At 36.4% G+C, this 15,488-nt stretch overlaps 1 protein-coding gene across 3 annotated transcripts in view; it reads right to left on the reverse strand.

The window, feature by feature from the left end:
• ipo13b (importin 13b) overlaps positions 1-15,219 on the reverse strand; it is a 46,991-nt gene extending 31,772 nt beyond the window's left edge. For 2 of the 3 annotated variants that reach the window (XR_016146084.1, XM_039674354.2), the window contains exons 1-3: positions 14,822-15,218; positions 6,448-6,573; positions 4,185-4,795 (exon numbers count right to left, since the gene is read on the reverse strand). Coding sequence is in view for 2 of the 3 variants with exons in the window: in XM_039674354.2 (XP_039530288.1) it covers positions 4,185-4,795; positions 6,448-6,573; positions 14,822-14,869 (785 nt within the window). In the remaining variant the exon portion in view is untranslated. Of the gene's footprint in view, positions 1-4,184; positions 4,796-6,447; positions 6,574-14,821 lie in introns of all 3 variants that reach the window. The other variant, XM_089118907.1, reaches the window with a different exon arrangement.
• Between the last annotated feature and the right edge of the window lie 269 nt (positions 15,220-15,488).

A 15,488-nucleotide genomic window follows, 5' to 3' on the forward strand; every position in this document is an offset into this window, starting at 1 on the left:
ATATATGCAACATTAATTTCAGGCTCAGTGATTCTCATCTCAGTGTGTGTGCCTTCATGTCTCTCAGAATGACCAATTTGAGTTTGATTTATCAGAGCACGGACTTATTTTCACCTCTAATTCGCTATCGTTGTTTGAATTCTGCCTGTTTGAAATCTCACTGTGTTTCTACGGACACAGACGCTCCCCTCTGCCTCTCTGTGCAATTACCCTCAAACACCAGGGGACAGATGAAACGAGTTGCCTAGCAACAGGATGCATTTGGTCCAATGGCATCCTCCCGAGAGGCTTGATTGTAATGTGTTTAAACAGTGAGAGGAGGCGATGAGGTGATGGAGACAGAGGATAAGGAGAGAGACGATGAGGCACCAGGCATTATGGAGAAAAGGACAAAGGTGAAATGAATAACAAAAATCAATGCAGAATCATTGATAAGTCCTTTAAGAGCGAGTGACACGCTTGCCATACTGAAAACAAAGGACCACACAAAGAGATTTGAGTGGACCACACACTTCACACGTTCAGCAACAGATCAAAATATGACAGCTGAGAGTAAAACTCGCACGCTAGCTGTCCATGTGTTTACTCATCAAATCAACTGTCTGTAAACAACACGGCCTGAGGGAGGAGTCTAATCAAGCTCATTTCATGGAAAATTTTAACTGTTAAAATGAATAATGATACATTAATAATACTAGAGCTGCACAATTAATTGTTAAAATTTCAAACACCCACGCGATCTTATTCCTAAATGACAACAATTCGCCTACAAATATCCCGATATTCAAATCGCGTTCAGCACTGCCGCTGACCCGGAGAGAGCAGTTGTCATGTTAGTTATGAAAGCTTCAGTCTTTTCTGCCACACAGCTTCATTATTTCTGTTATAAGTACCAGGATAAATTGGGATATAAACAACAATAAGAAAATTAGCTTTTGAAAGTAACTTGGCGCTTCAAATAATGATTGTATCGATTACATCGCTACGCCAGTAGGTGGCACGACACGCGACTTAAAATGTTTGTCATTGAAGCATTTATTCAAAAGATTCGTTCAAAACAATTCATCGAGTAATGAAACAATTTAAGTATTAATGAATCATTCATTTTAACCGATTTAATAAAAAAGAGTTAAGAATTGAGGGAGAATCTAATCATGATCTCTCTCTCTCTATATATATATATAAATATATATTTAATTATAATATAATTTTATAATATATATAATTAATTCACAGTTTAATTATGCATGTAATTCAAATGAGCCAAAGGCAATCTTAAAATGCATAACTCTGTGTTAATGTTCGGTTTACGAAGGCTTATTAAAACTATGAAGTAATTCAGCCAAAAGCAGCTGGCATTTTTCTCTTGTCAATACTGTATTTGATTAATATTATTAATCTATTTGATTGATATTTTATAATCACCAATTCCATATATATTACATTAAATTCAATTTAAATTGCTCTTTTGTTTTTGTTATTACTGCCGCAAAACGTTTATTGTGGACTTCATGAGTTCCAGAACAGCAAGTGTTGATCAATACATTGCAAATTTAAATTTAAAATAAAACAAAAAGTATTATTATCTAGCCCTCAAAATAAAATGAAATACAACGGATAAAAATCCAATCCCAAAAAATGCTATGCTTCCAATCAGCCCTTCTGCACAAAATTCCCATGAAAAACCCAAACCTCCCTGTAAAGGTCACCTGTCCTAATCAGATCCCTCATGCACTGTGAAGTGAACTCAGCCGTAACCGTGTGCGAGACACCTGTAGAAACTATTAAACTACAGCATTAGACTCAAGTGCTTGAGCGGTGAACAACTGTCTGTCTCCATCAGGGCAGAAGCACATTAACCTCGTACCGCCAGCTTTCCACGATCAAGGAAGCTTTCACCTCTAAAGGCCCGTCCTCAGCATCCGCTGGCTCTTGCTTTCTCTGAGGGGGGAAGGGGTGGGATCCCGTCGAGTCAGTACCAACCAGAGCGTAAGACATCGCTCGCTCGCTCTGTCTCCATGGAAACGCCAGCCATCCTTGAAATAAACCTGCCGCTGCCACCCCCCCCTCCTCTGGTGTGACTGTGTTTCAATTTGCCTTTGTTTTTGTCTTTCTTCTGCCCAATCTCTCTCTCTCACACCTGTGTTTCTTTTCCTTCAGACCACTTTCTCGCTCTTTCCATCACTTTGTACACATTTTGCATTCACTGATATTTCTAAAGTTACAGTTAATATTACATTGTGCATTGAATATGCACATTAATATTTTATTTATTATCAGTTAATTTATTAAAATGTTTAAAATGATAATTTATTTATAGGTCACACAAATATATATAAGAATTGTGTGTGTGTGTGGGGGGGGGGGGGTGCAAATGCAACTGAAAAAATGTATTTTCTTCGAGCAATATATTCTTTTTTTTATTGATTTTGATTTTAGGGTAAAATGATGAGTCCAGCAATTTCTTTGACAGGTTCAAAGGTTCATTAGTTAACATCTACAATATGTAAACAATACTTCTTCAGCATTTATTAATCTAAGTTAATATTAATTCCAACATTTACTAATACGTTATTAAAATCAAAGGTTGTATTAGTTAACATTAGTTAATGGACTGTGAACTAACATGAACGCACAATGAACAGCTGTATTTGTATTAACTAACATTAACAAAGATTAATAAACACTGTAACTAATGCATTGCTCATCGTTAGTTCATGTTAGTTAATGCATTTACTAATGTTAACTAATGAACTTTATTGTAAAGTGTTACCAATATAAATAATGCAAAACATTAAAGGCAGGAAAAAATTCTCAATTCACCAGCCATCGCTAGATGTGCAAAACATTGAATTTGTTTCATATTTCTTATGTTTCTATTGACTTTGTGCACCAGAGAAACAAGGCAGCCGCCATCTTTAGAATAATGTCTTTGAACTTCCGTTTTTGTGGTCGCTCTGTATATCTCTATGGCATCGCTGTCCAGGAGTAATTCGCTTTTGAAGTGGATTTACTTAAAGTAAAGTTGTGACGAACATGATTCTCTGAGTCACATGATGTTCTCAGTCACATGATGTTCTCAGTCACATGATTCACTGAGTCACATGATGTGTGGAGCACATGGCTTAAAAGAGTTGGAAGATGGCAGTTTGAGTAGACCTTGTGCAGTGGAAAGATGTGGGAAGTTAATCCCTACAAAAACCCTGTGAGGTAAAAGGAACATTTTGTTGATTTGCCTTGGGATTTATGGTTCTTTTGGATGTTCCTGGATGTTCAAAGATACTACTAATGGTTCAAACAACAATGGAGGACTGATCATTTCGCTAACTGACTGACTGGACAAACCAACCAAGTATTGTTTTTTTCTTTTCTCTTTTTTCGTATTCTTATGTTGGATTTGCCAGTTGAGACTTTTTGGCATGAGACTTTGTGACTGTGGTTTAAAGTGCTGAGAACTCTTTTTCAACTGCACAGTGGACTGGTTGCTCAGTGCTGGCCCTGAATGGACTCTGAAAGGTCTAAGTACATGTACAAAAACTATGCTGAATTGAGAACTTGGTCAAGAGCTGTTAATGTGAACTGTGAAACTGTTGGTGTTTACACCCTCAATGAGTTGAAAGGAAAATAATCTGACTTTGAATGAGCAGATCTGATTTTGTTTGAATACTTGTCATGGTAAATGAACTAAATGAACCCCAGACTTGGGAATTGAGTATTTGAGTTGTTGGAGAACTTTTGAAGAACTTGAAGAACTTTTGGTTTCTGATTTAGTTTTTGTTTGTTTGTTTTTTTGCCTTTGTGAAACATTAATGTTTTTTTTTTCTCACTGAATGTTATCTTGATCAACAAAAACTAATAACAGTTTATATGAATTGAGCCTATTGCTGTTGTTGTTAATTCTTCATCCACATATTAAGGGTTCTACTTTATTTGTTTTTTAAATGTCTGAATCCTTTGTAAGGTTGACTGACTAAACAAAATATAGTAGGTTTAAAAACCTGCTTGGCACCCCAGTCAATTAGGTCAATCCGTTACAAAGTTAACATGAGGATTATAATGTATAAAGCAGATGTCAGTACACCGGGAAGATTTTTAAAACGAGCCGTTAATTCATAAATAGGCAAGCAATAGGCATGAATCTCACTTCATTGCTCTCCTGCATGTGTGCGGTGATGAAGACTAACCTCTGTGAGTCGGGCTGTGAGATGGTGTTGACGATGGCCTCCACGGCCGTATCGAACAGCTCCGGATCTGCCAGCGCCGTGAAGCTGGCCTCGACCAATCCCTCGCTCTCGTTCAGAGGAACGTCCAGCAGAACCCAGCTCGACAGACACTTGAGCACGCGGGCTTTGACCAGCGGAGGCGAGTCCGGCTGCCGTAACAGCTGCTGCAGGAGCGGGTAAACGGCCACCCACTCGCGGCCCAGAGCGCCCCTCACCTGACCCTTACGGTACTGCGGCAGCCGGCTGGTCTGAAACTCCTCCGGGAGGACCGTGAGGAGCTCCAACAGGGCCAGGCAGCGCGCACGCCCATCCACCTCGCCTCCTTCTTCCTGAAACATGCGCACCATTTCCGTCACGGCCCCCGGCCACGCCTCGGGCATCATGTTGAGGGCGAGGGACGCAAGAGCCACACACAGGCGGGTGAGGACGATCTTCGAGCCGGAGGCGAAGCGAGCGATCTGAGAGAACAGCTGTGTTTTGAGCGAGTCGTACTGCTCGGCGGGGATGTCGCCCCAGTAGCGGGAGATCTTGGTATGAAGGGCGCTGGCGCCGAAGTATTGGATCTCTGGAACCTGCGGAGAAGAAGGAAGACATGCAGTTTTTCATTGCGTGTGTTTTTTTAATAGACTCAGATGAAATGTGCAGAAAGCATAAAGTCTTTTTGCATCATTAGTAGGGTTGGGCATGGTTTGAATTTGTTTCCGATTTCGATTCTGCTCATTGATTCCTAATTTCATTTCCAAAAAGGTAAAAAATAAATAAAAAAAAAAAACATTCTTATTGTCTTATTGCAAAACATTTAATTGTAGCTGAATATCATGAGTATCATGAATATAATTTTTTTAATTGGATAGAAAAACAACGAGTCTAACTAATATAAATATCAAGCATTATTAAAGACAAGTAGACGCAAAGTAATTAAAAAAGAACAAATTCAAAAACAAAAGTTGTGCCACTAGCCACATTTTTTGGCTTATTTTCATAATAATTTTGGAACATTTTCCCTGAATTTCTTTAAAATAACATTTCAAAAACAACCTTTTGTTCCACTGTATATGTAAGAGGTGTAATGGATCGTCAATGATCCGTACAGACCGGCCCCCTGGTTCGCTATGCATACGTAAAAAGTAATTGTTAAGTTTAACCATCATATAGAGTGAAAGTTCATCATTTGAACGTGTTTCTAAGTCTTGCCAATTTAAACATTCAAATGATTTTAAACCATTCAAGTGCAAGAAGAGACAAACAACTCAATTCTTTAAACGGACACTGGAGCTGCACGATTCAGAATAAATTGAGAATCACAATTTTCTTGTTTCAAATAAAAATATCGATTCTCCCACAACTCTGAACAGACGAGACAAAATAACATGTAATTTACTAGAGGTTCTGACAAAATGTTAATTGCTGCAGTCTGTTCAAAATGTTTCATTTGAATCAATTATTTGAAAAAAAATCAGCGTTTTTGAATGAATCTCTTAAATGAATGATTCAAATTCATACATTAATATAAAAAAAATAAAGCTAAATAACTGTGTAAGGGAAGGAGAAAACGAATGTCACTTGAAGCTACCTAAATTCAACAGATAAACATGCAACCTTTAGATGTTGTGTGACCTTTATAGGGGTGACATGGCCTCATCCTCAAAAAAAAAACCTGAAGATACGGAAATCATGTTAGGGAGTAAACGTGAACAAATATCAATGAATATCATGAATCCTGGGTCATTTTTCACTCATAAATCACATAAAAAGAAAATGTATTTTACATGCATTTTAGTCTATTTTTCATTTTAGGATGATCAATCCGGTCACATTGTGATGTTATTTCCATGACAATTAAACACATTTTTGGCCCCTCCATTTTCATTACTGTGATGCAAAAAAATATCAATTCTCATTATAAAACATTAAATGGCAAAGCATTTACGAAGGGATGGAAAGTTGTGAAGTCACAAGGTGCAAAACATAATTACCTATTTTTTGTAAATTTCAGGACGAAATATAACTCAATTTTGTCAAATGAAACCAAATGAAATAGAAAACAGAGGTTGAAATGGGTAGTTTAGTTGATGCAAGGGCATCTGCTGCAATGCAACTGCCAGAAATAGTAAAAGTCATCGTGAAACAGCATTCCCAACCCATTTCACTTGGGTAAAAAGAACAAGCGCAGAGGGAAAAAGAGGGAATGAAAGTGCAACAAAGAGAAACGGGATGTTCTTACCTTCTCTGGTCTCAATAAAACCCAACAGAACTGCCAGGCCTGAGGAGACACTTGAGCCTGCATCAGCCATTTCTGAGCCAGATTCTTATTCTCTATGTTAGGATCATAATAGAGCTGATGCAGGGCCTGAGAGAGAGAGGGAGAGAGAGAGAGACAGTTTTAGACTGTGATACATTGCACTCTGCCCATTATGACGCACATGGATACAATCTAATAATGCTTTATTAACCCCAGGGTTCCTGCGAGGCAGTTTAGCAGACACGTATATGAAAATGTGTGCTCTTAAAGTGAATCTACGGGTCTCACATCTGCTGATGCATGTGCCTTCATTTCTGCAAGTCAAGCTTTAATATGGTGGGAGGGCAAAAAACACAGCGAATAATGACATATTCATTAAAAATAACAGGAATTTATTGAAGCTTCTGGTTTTTACCACAAAAATATAGTTTCAAAATTAACTATATACACACACACACACACTACCGTTTAAAAACCGTTTGTGGTCGGTGAGATGTTTCTCTCTCTTCTGCTCACCAAGGCTGTATCAAAAATACAGTAAATGCAGTAATATTGTGAAATATTATTACAATGTATAGACAATTTCACAAGATGTAAACAACACTGGTTTGTAACTGTTTTCTTTATTTCACATGTAAAGAAAACATCTTAAAGATGTTTGTTTAACTTTTTGATTCAGTTTTAAATGTTCTGTTGGTTGTATTTTATCCCAGCTTTTATGTAGTGTTAAAAAACTGAAACAGAAAGTGCTTCTGGACCGGTGTTGTTTACATCTTGTGAAATGGTCTATAAAAAAAACGTTTTCTATTTGAATATATTTTAAAATGTCATTTATTCCTGTGATGCAAAGCTGATTTTTTTTCTTTCAGAAATATTTTTGTGGAAATCATGACGCATGAAGAGAAAGTTCAAAAGAACCGCATTTGTTTCATTATAAATGTTTCAACTGCTAATTTTGATCAATTTAATGCATCCTTGCTAAGGCTGTCAAACGATTCATCGCGATTAATCACATCCAAAATAAAAGTTTGTGTTTACATAATATGTGTGTATAATTATTGTGGATGTGTATGTGCATGTGTATAATTATTTTGTGTGTATATATATATATATATATATATGTATTGTATATATATGAAGAGTTTAGATGCAAAAGCCTCTAAATACCATTTGAAATTTTCTTCTTTAATGATGATTTTTATCAAACTTGTATATTTAAGTTCAGTAATTTCCCTTAAATAACAATTAATAGGTAATTATCATTGCCATTTAAGTGAAATTACTGAACTTAAATATACAAGTTTGGTAAAAATCATCATTAAAGAGGAAAATTTCAAATGGCATTTAGAGGCTTTTGCATCTGAACTCTTCATATATACATACACATGCATGTATATTTAAGAAAATATTATTTATATATAAAATATTTATATTATAAATTATAATATAAATTATATATAAATCTATATACAGTATATACATGAAAATATTTCTTAAATGTATACAAGCATGTGTGTGCATTTATATAAATAAAATAATTATACACAGTGCACCCACATGTAAACACAAACTTTTATTTTGGATGCGATTAATCGCGATTAATCGTTTGACAGCCCTAATCCTTGCTATAAATAAATCTTACTGATCTTGATATATTCAGCCAAAACATCGATATCACTATACAGTTAAAGTGCTGGTGTACGTATTTTTATGATTTGGTCTAAATACTAATATCATAAAAAAATAAACATCAAATACGATCAGAGAGGAATCAGACGTGTGTGTGTGTGTGTGTGTGTGTGTCACAGTACATTAGAAACCCCATGAGAAACAGCCATCTGTCAGAGTAAACCTGGTGACATGATGACACCAACTGTGTGCAATCGAGATTTGAGTGAGTGCTATTAGCTGGAGATGCTAAAATGGTTAAAAATAAATATGGTACAAATGGATATTTAAGCACATGGCTACTTCTTTTGAAATGTTTCTATGGCAACCATCTATTCTGCACAAACTCATTCTTAAAGACCAGTGCTGAATGACTTTGGTCCATTGACATGGTTACCGCATTCGATCTTGCCTCTGTGTGTGTGTGTGTGTGTGTGTGTGTGTGTGTGATGACTCACTCATTCTGTAAGATCCATTTTACCCAGACATCTATTAATCATTCGTTTAATCTGGCTCTATGAGCTGCGCTACAGGCATTACTATCAGTATAAAATCTCCTTGCTTTCTAAAAAAGAAGCAAAAGTATCTCAGAATGATCCCATGCGACATAGGGGTTAATGATGTGACATTTAATGTATTATTTAATGAAATTCCTGACCTTGGCCGTAGGGGTGTGCGATATATCGTCTTCAATAATATTGTGATTGTTTTTTTTTAACGATGTGCAATCGGACATTATCAAGTGTATGTCCCTCACTTTACCAAAACACACCTAGAGAGAGTGCATGCACTGTGTGATGTAGTCTAGGTTAGACTAGTGGGCATGTTTTCAATTTGTGATTTAGTCTTTTAAAATGCATTTAGAAAGCTCCCAATATTCAACATAAGGGCGTAAAAATACCTGTATTGTATATTTATATTATATAATTTAATATCAATATTAAATCAATATTAATATCAATATTTAATATCACGCAGTCCGAAATTTGTGCACGTTAAAAAATAAATACGACCTCCGACACATTCATCCATCATAAAAATTTTTTCGCATCCATAGCAAGCATTTTGACAATTCAAAGACCCCGTATGATGAATACAAACAAACCCACAAAACTCTGTGTGCAAGGACCTTTTATGCTACGGTACATTTTAGACACTGTATTGCTTATTTTTGCTCTATTTTACCAACAAAAACAGTTCGAAAAAAACTACAAGACACAGGACTGTTTTGAGTCTATGAGCAACACACAACGGTGTTTCGTGAACGAATCGTAAGGAATGTCCTTGCTACTAAGGGTCTCAAACCAAACTCTGAGGTAGTGCTGGGCAGTATACCAGTTCATACCGAAAACCGGTGTATATTTTTGTTATTATGTTCATTTTTAATATACCGCCATAGCGCAAAAATAAATTAATATAATGTGCGAGCGCGAATCTCTGCTCGCGTGGTGGAATATATAAATATGAATGAATATTAAAATATATATATATACACAACACATATATATAAATATTCATATATATATATATATATTTATATATATATATATATATATATATTTATTTATATATATATATATATATATATATATATATATATATATATAAATATATATAAATAAATATATATATATTCATATAAAAAATAAATAATATATACATATATATGGAACATGACACGCTACACGTGATATAATTTTGGGTCAAACCGCCCAGCACTACTCTGAGGCCCTGTCCCACATATGCAAATTCGGTCTTGTGGACTAACATCGGCTCTGCAGCAGACTTCTTCCCAACATTCAAAGCAGTGTTACGTCACAAAAGTACGGACTCAATACCGCAATTCATCGACCGGCCGCTAGAGACAGGCTCCAAAAGGGAGTCAATTCCATATCCCCCATGTTAAAATACCCAACTTTACAGCAGAAACAAATATTTTTACAGCCTGGAACAAAAATTGGTTTTGGTCCATATAGCTAATTTTGCCCTTCATAAAAACAATGAGGGTGGTGGATTTTTTTTTTTATCGCTCATCCGTTTAAATTATATGAAGCCTCGAAGTTCTGCATAAATAAGTGCGTGGCCACTTGAGTGATGGGTGGATTGGCGGCTGATGTCACTGCTAGCCGTTTGTCTGCCGTTAGCGATCACCTCACCTCAGCAAGTCCCAGCCGCTGAACTTGCCATCTCTGCCGTGTTTGTGCTTTTTTGTCTACTGAAATTTCTCTGAAAGATATTTTTGCAGTGTTGTCAGCAGAACAATCCAAAAACACAATAAATAAAAGTACGAACCAACCCACTGAAGTGATGTATGTCCTTCCCTCACAGCCTCGCTTTCATTCCCGTTAAAAATCAAAGATGGCGCTGCTGTGAATAAGGTCCATGTCACTGAACAATTCATTGACAATCTCTTTTTCAGCTTTATAATTAGCAAACACGACTCGTTTCCCAGTGGACTATTCAAAACCGGTTCATCCTGAATTCCCCAAAACTGCATAAATCCAGACATTTAAAGATTTTTGGGATCGTGTTCAACGGCCCATCTGGAGTAATCAGGAACGGTTGTTCTGACATCATCGGCCATGTGTTTGTGAATTTTAAATCTCTGAATTTTTGTGATTCATTTCCACTGAGTCAGAAGTGAATAATCAAGTAAACAAAAACAACAAAATAAACATGATATTCCAGTAATGATGATGAGAGACACTACAGCAAATTGTTACACATGCCACAAACGGCGGAAATTACCACATTATGAGATACGAGTTTTGACCTTCCAGCACTAATAGATCAGATGAATGTGTGTGTTTGAGAGAATCAAAGTGAGACACGGCTGTCGACTGGTTTGAACAGTCAATGGTTTGAAAAACATATCAGGTTACCTCAACAACCGAATCCCTGTACACAAGCCAAGAGATATAATTAGTAATGCTATTCGGTCGAGCAAATCAAAAGACACAATAGTGGAACATGACATTGACAACACTCGCAGACACACACTCCAGATGCCCAGGGTGAATAATCAAACACACATTCATATGGGAAACAACTCAGTCTGATCATCTCAACATTCCCTGTGATTAACTGAACAGCAATATTACAATTGTTGAGCCCTGATATAACAAACAAACAACAAATCACGCAATCAGAATGATTTTGTTTGTAACTGACGTGAAAATTTCCCATTTTTCTGCATAATGACCCGCTCTTCTCTGCAGATGGTTACGCCTGACCATCACACCGCCTAGAACAATACACAATAAACACACACAACGACCTCTGTGTGCGTCGCCTGCTGTGCAGCAACTAGACTGAGAGAGAATAACCGTGAAGGAATGACCGAGACAGTGACGTCCTGATACAGGAGCGATTGCACATCTTACAAGGACAGGCAGACATGTATTTTTAACCATCTATCTGACAGCAAATTCCAACAATCAGCACATAAAAGCATCAGCTCATCTGAAAAACAACAGCCAAAATTGATTACCAGAAATGAAAGGAGGCCTAGTAATTTTCGGGACCGTTTAGTGTTTACATATTTGAGAAAACTCAACCTGAAGAAACTCAGGAATTACATCAGTAATTCATTAAAGATCACACTGGGATCTAATAAACGTGGGTACAATATATATAGACTGCATGATGATGATCATAGTGGTAAACAAAAAGAGCAAGATGAACCGCACTTTGGCAATCATGGTTTTTATGTGCGCTGAAAAAAAGAGGATGAAGCAAAACGGTTATGATGACTAGGGAAAAGAGGCCAACTTAGCAAGTGGAGCTTGGGGAGAGTAGTTTTAAGGTTTAGAGCCATGTCGAGGTGATCAATACGCCATTTCTGGTTGCTTTTTTTCATTGGCTAGTAAGTAGACGTAGCAGGACACTGTTGGAAAATTATCACAGGCCATCTTTGGTCACATGACCGTGACAACGACCGTCTTTGAGCCTCTCTCACTGTACGGTGTAGGAAAAGCGTTTAGGAGCCACGCTCAAAGAAATCACTACGATTGGTCATTTTTCGTCTGGGTAGGACAGCCCAAAATCGTACAATGTGTATCGGGCAACAGACGTAAAAGTCTAAAAATAAAATATCGTACAGTTTGCATCCAGCTTTAGCCAACCAGACGGTTCATATAACACACTTTTTTTTAAAACAAACATTCAATAACTGTGTGTGTGTGTGTGTGGTAGGGTTGGGTATCGTTTGAATTTGAACGATTCTGATTCCGATTCCTTGTTTCGATTCCGGTTCCTAACGATTCTCAGTTCCGATTCTTTTAAGAGGCAGGGTCAAAAAAGTTTAGCTAACCATGCTAACCAACGGTCTTTCGGAAGGAAATAATCCTTTCTGAAGGAAATACTCCTTCTGTCACAAATACTCCTTTTGTCACAAATTTTGCATTTTGCCGAGATTTCGTTATTTTTAGAAAAGTGAAGCCACACGTTGGACCGCTGACGTAAGCTACTAATGTTCGACTCGCGCGGTTGTGCCAACACTTCCGGTAGACGCTTCTTCGTTGGTGTTGTTCAGCGGTTTCTTCTTCCGCTCGGCGGACTGTGAATATCGAAACTAGGAATCGAAATTTTAACTTTTGAACGATTCCGGGAAAAACGAAAAGTTGGTCCCGGTTCCAATCGATACTCGATTCTCGATACCCAACCCTAGTATGTGGTGTATATACAGCTATGAAAACTGTTTCACAATATTCTAATTTTGAATTTAGTGTTTTCATAAGCTGTAATCCATAATCATCAAAATTATAACAAATAAAGGCTTGAAATATCTCACTTTGCATGTTATTAGTCTATATAATATATTAGTTTCACCTTTTAAGTTACTACGGAAAGAACTACGGAAATAAATGAACTTTAGCATGATATTGTAATTTTTCGACTTTCACCTGTACATTAGGGATGCACAGATATAAACATTTTGCCCGATACCGATAATTATTTATATTTGAAAACCGATAACCGATATATCGGCCGATAAACCGAAATCCGAATTTTTTTTTGAATTTTATGCAGAATTCTTGAGAGCCTGATTCCAAAAACAAAAGTCTCACAATTAAAAGGCATGTCCCAAGCATGACATTCTCATTATAATTTTATGCAGCCTATATGACAGACTTGTGCAGCACATGTTGCACTTTACTGTATTTTAAGCAATTTTTTAATTGCTTTAAATTTCAAGCAATTTAAAAGCATTACGGCGAACAGTGCACATCTGAAGTGTCTCAGCTGAAGGAAATAATATCGGCTTTAATATATAGGCCAAATTTCTTATGGGGCGATAAAGAAAACATTAAAAATCAACATATATCAGCCGATACCTAGGCTATACTGTGTGTGGCTGATATATCGTGCATTCCTAGTATACATACATGACCTTGATATATTAAATGGTCGTATTAACCGTAAGTGCGTTAACAAAAATCTTAACGTAACATTTCTCCTTTTAAACCCTCCCGTCCTGAATATCTAGCCTCACAGACTTCCACTGTAAATGCAGTACTGTTCACAAACTGAAATTATTTTCAGCAGCAAAACAAAATAAAACACCATGTTTGCTGTTAATGGGATCAAAAGCTATAACAACTATGAGTGTATGTATTGCATAACGCATGAGCAGAACAAAGCGTTTGTTTTGGGGCTGACAGCCACTGTCAAGGATAAAGATGAGAAACCCTCCACCCGGCAGAGATGAGACGGACGGGACACCACCCGCTTCTCCTCTCTTCATCCTCACAGATGGATCGATACGCTCTCTTTTCTCTAATCTAATCTAATGATGAACAGGAGATTCACGATTGTAACCCGATCAACTGAGATCAGCTGCATTACAATCAGACATACCGAAATAATTAAGCTCAGAAATAAACAGAGTGACAAAAGTTGTCAAAATTAGAAAGCAAATTTAGTCAAGAACAACCAATCGCATTTTTTACACTGATGCTGAAAGACACTATATGGGTGAATCCCACAACACCTGACAAAAATATAAATTTGTCATATTTCACCATGAAATCAAAAGAAAGTAATAGGAAATTATATTTTGCTGCTTAAAGAACATTAAGTCTTTTTAAACCTTTATTGTTTTGAGCAATGGCGTATAGTTTTCATGACAATAAACCCCATAATCTCTGTAATAAATTTAATTCTCAATACTGCAATGGGAGCAATTATTATATATTATAACATTCACTGATTATAGAAGAACTGACTTTGATTTATGCTGGTTAAAAAATTAGAGTAATGAGAAACTAATGAGTATCTGACTTGATAACATTGAAAATTACAAACAAAAATAGAACAAAATCTTAAAGGTCTTAAAATAGGATTCATTTAATGCAAAATAAAATTAGCTTTTTTTATATTCTGGACATGTTCTTTATCATCCACTTGTACAACAACAGTATATAATATATATATATATATATATATATATATATATATATATATATATATATATATATATATATATATATGATATTTCGAATATTGTTGTTGATCAATAATCATATATAAACCCCAATGATTATTATTTCTTGCCCAATAATATGTTTCGACATACGAATTATAGCTCAATATTTCCAAGTTTTAATTAAGAGTAAATGAACATTAAAATAACATAGTAAAAAAAAAAGAGCTGCTGATAGAATGATAATAAACGTATTTATTTTACCTTCTCCACGTTTTCCACAGTGAAGTCTGCGGCTGTGTCCGGTTCCATCGCAGTATTTACTATACCACACACTCTCCTCTCGCTCTCTTGAACACAATCTATAACCTTATGTCTTATAAGAGGCCTGTCGATTAATATAATTTTAATAATAACGCTGATAAATCTCACTGAGGTGAATTTGATTCGGCCCGGCGCGCGATCAGGCCGGTGCGCGCGAGCTCATGTCTCTCATTCTCATATTTCACTCATGATAAATCTCATTCATATCTCAGACAACCGATAAATATGACCAAACGTCACATCTATGTGCTCGTGGGTCTCTGTATGGTCCGGTCTCGGTGATCGGTGTGCGTGTGTCCTCCCTCTACCGTTCTTGACTGTCGGTCTGACTGAACCGATGAATCGATGATTCGACACGCTCAGCGCGTGCCCAATCCTTTGCCTTCATTAAAAACAAAACAATAACACTATTCTCAGCTTAGATATGTTTCATATTTATTCCATTGTTTATTTTTAGTATTTGTATTTGAAATTATGCTGCTTTCATACAACAATGGATCATTTGACTTTGACATGACGCTCGTTTTTAATCAGGCTAAATTTGAATGGCTCTCTAAAAAGTCCTTCGCTCTGCATTGTGGGCAATGTAGTTTTAAAGACTGATGCT

The sequence above is a fragment of the Pimephales promelas genome, chromosome 13 (genome assembly GCF_988280905.1).
Source record: "Pimephales promelas chromosome 13, fPimPro1.hap1.1, whole genome shotgun sequence".
Classification (NCBI taxonomy): Eukaryota; Metazoa; Chordata; class Actinopteri; order Cypriniformes; family Leuciscidae; genus Pimephales; species Pimephales promelas.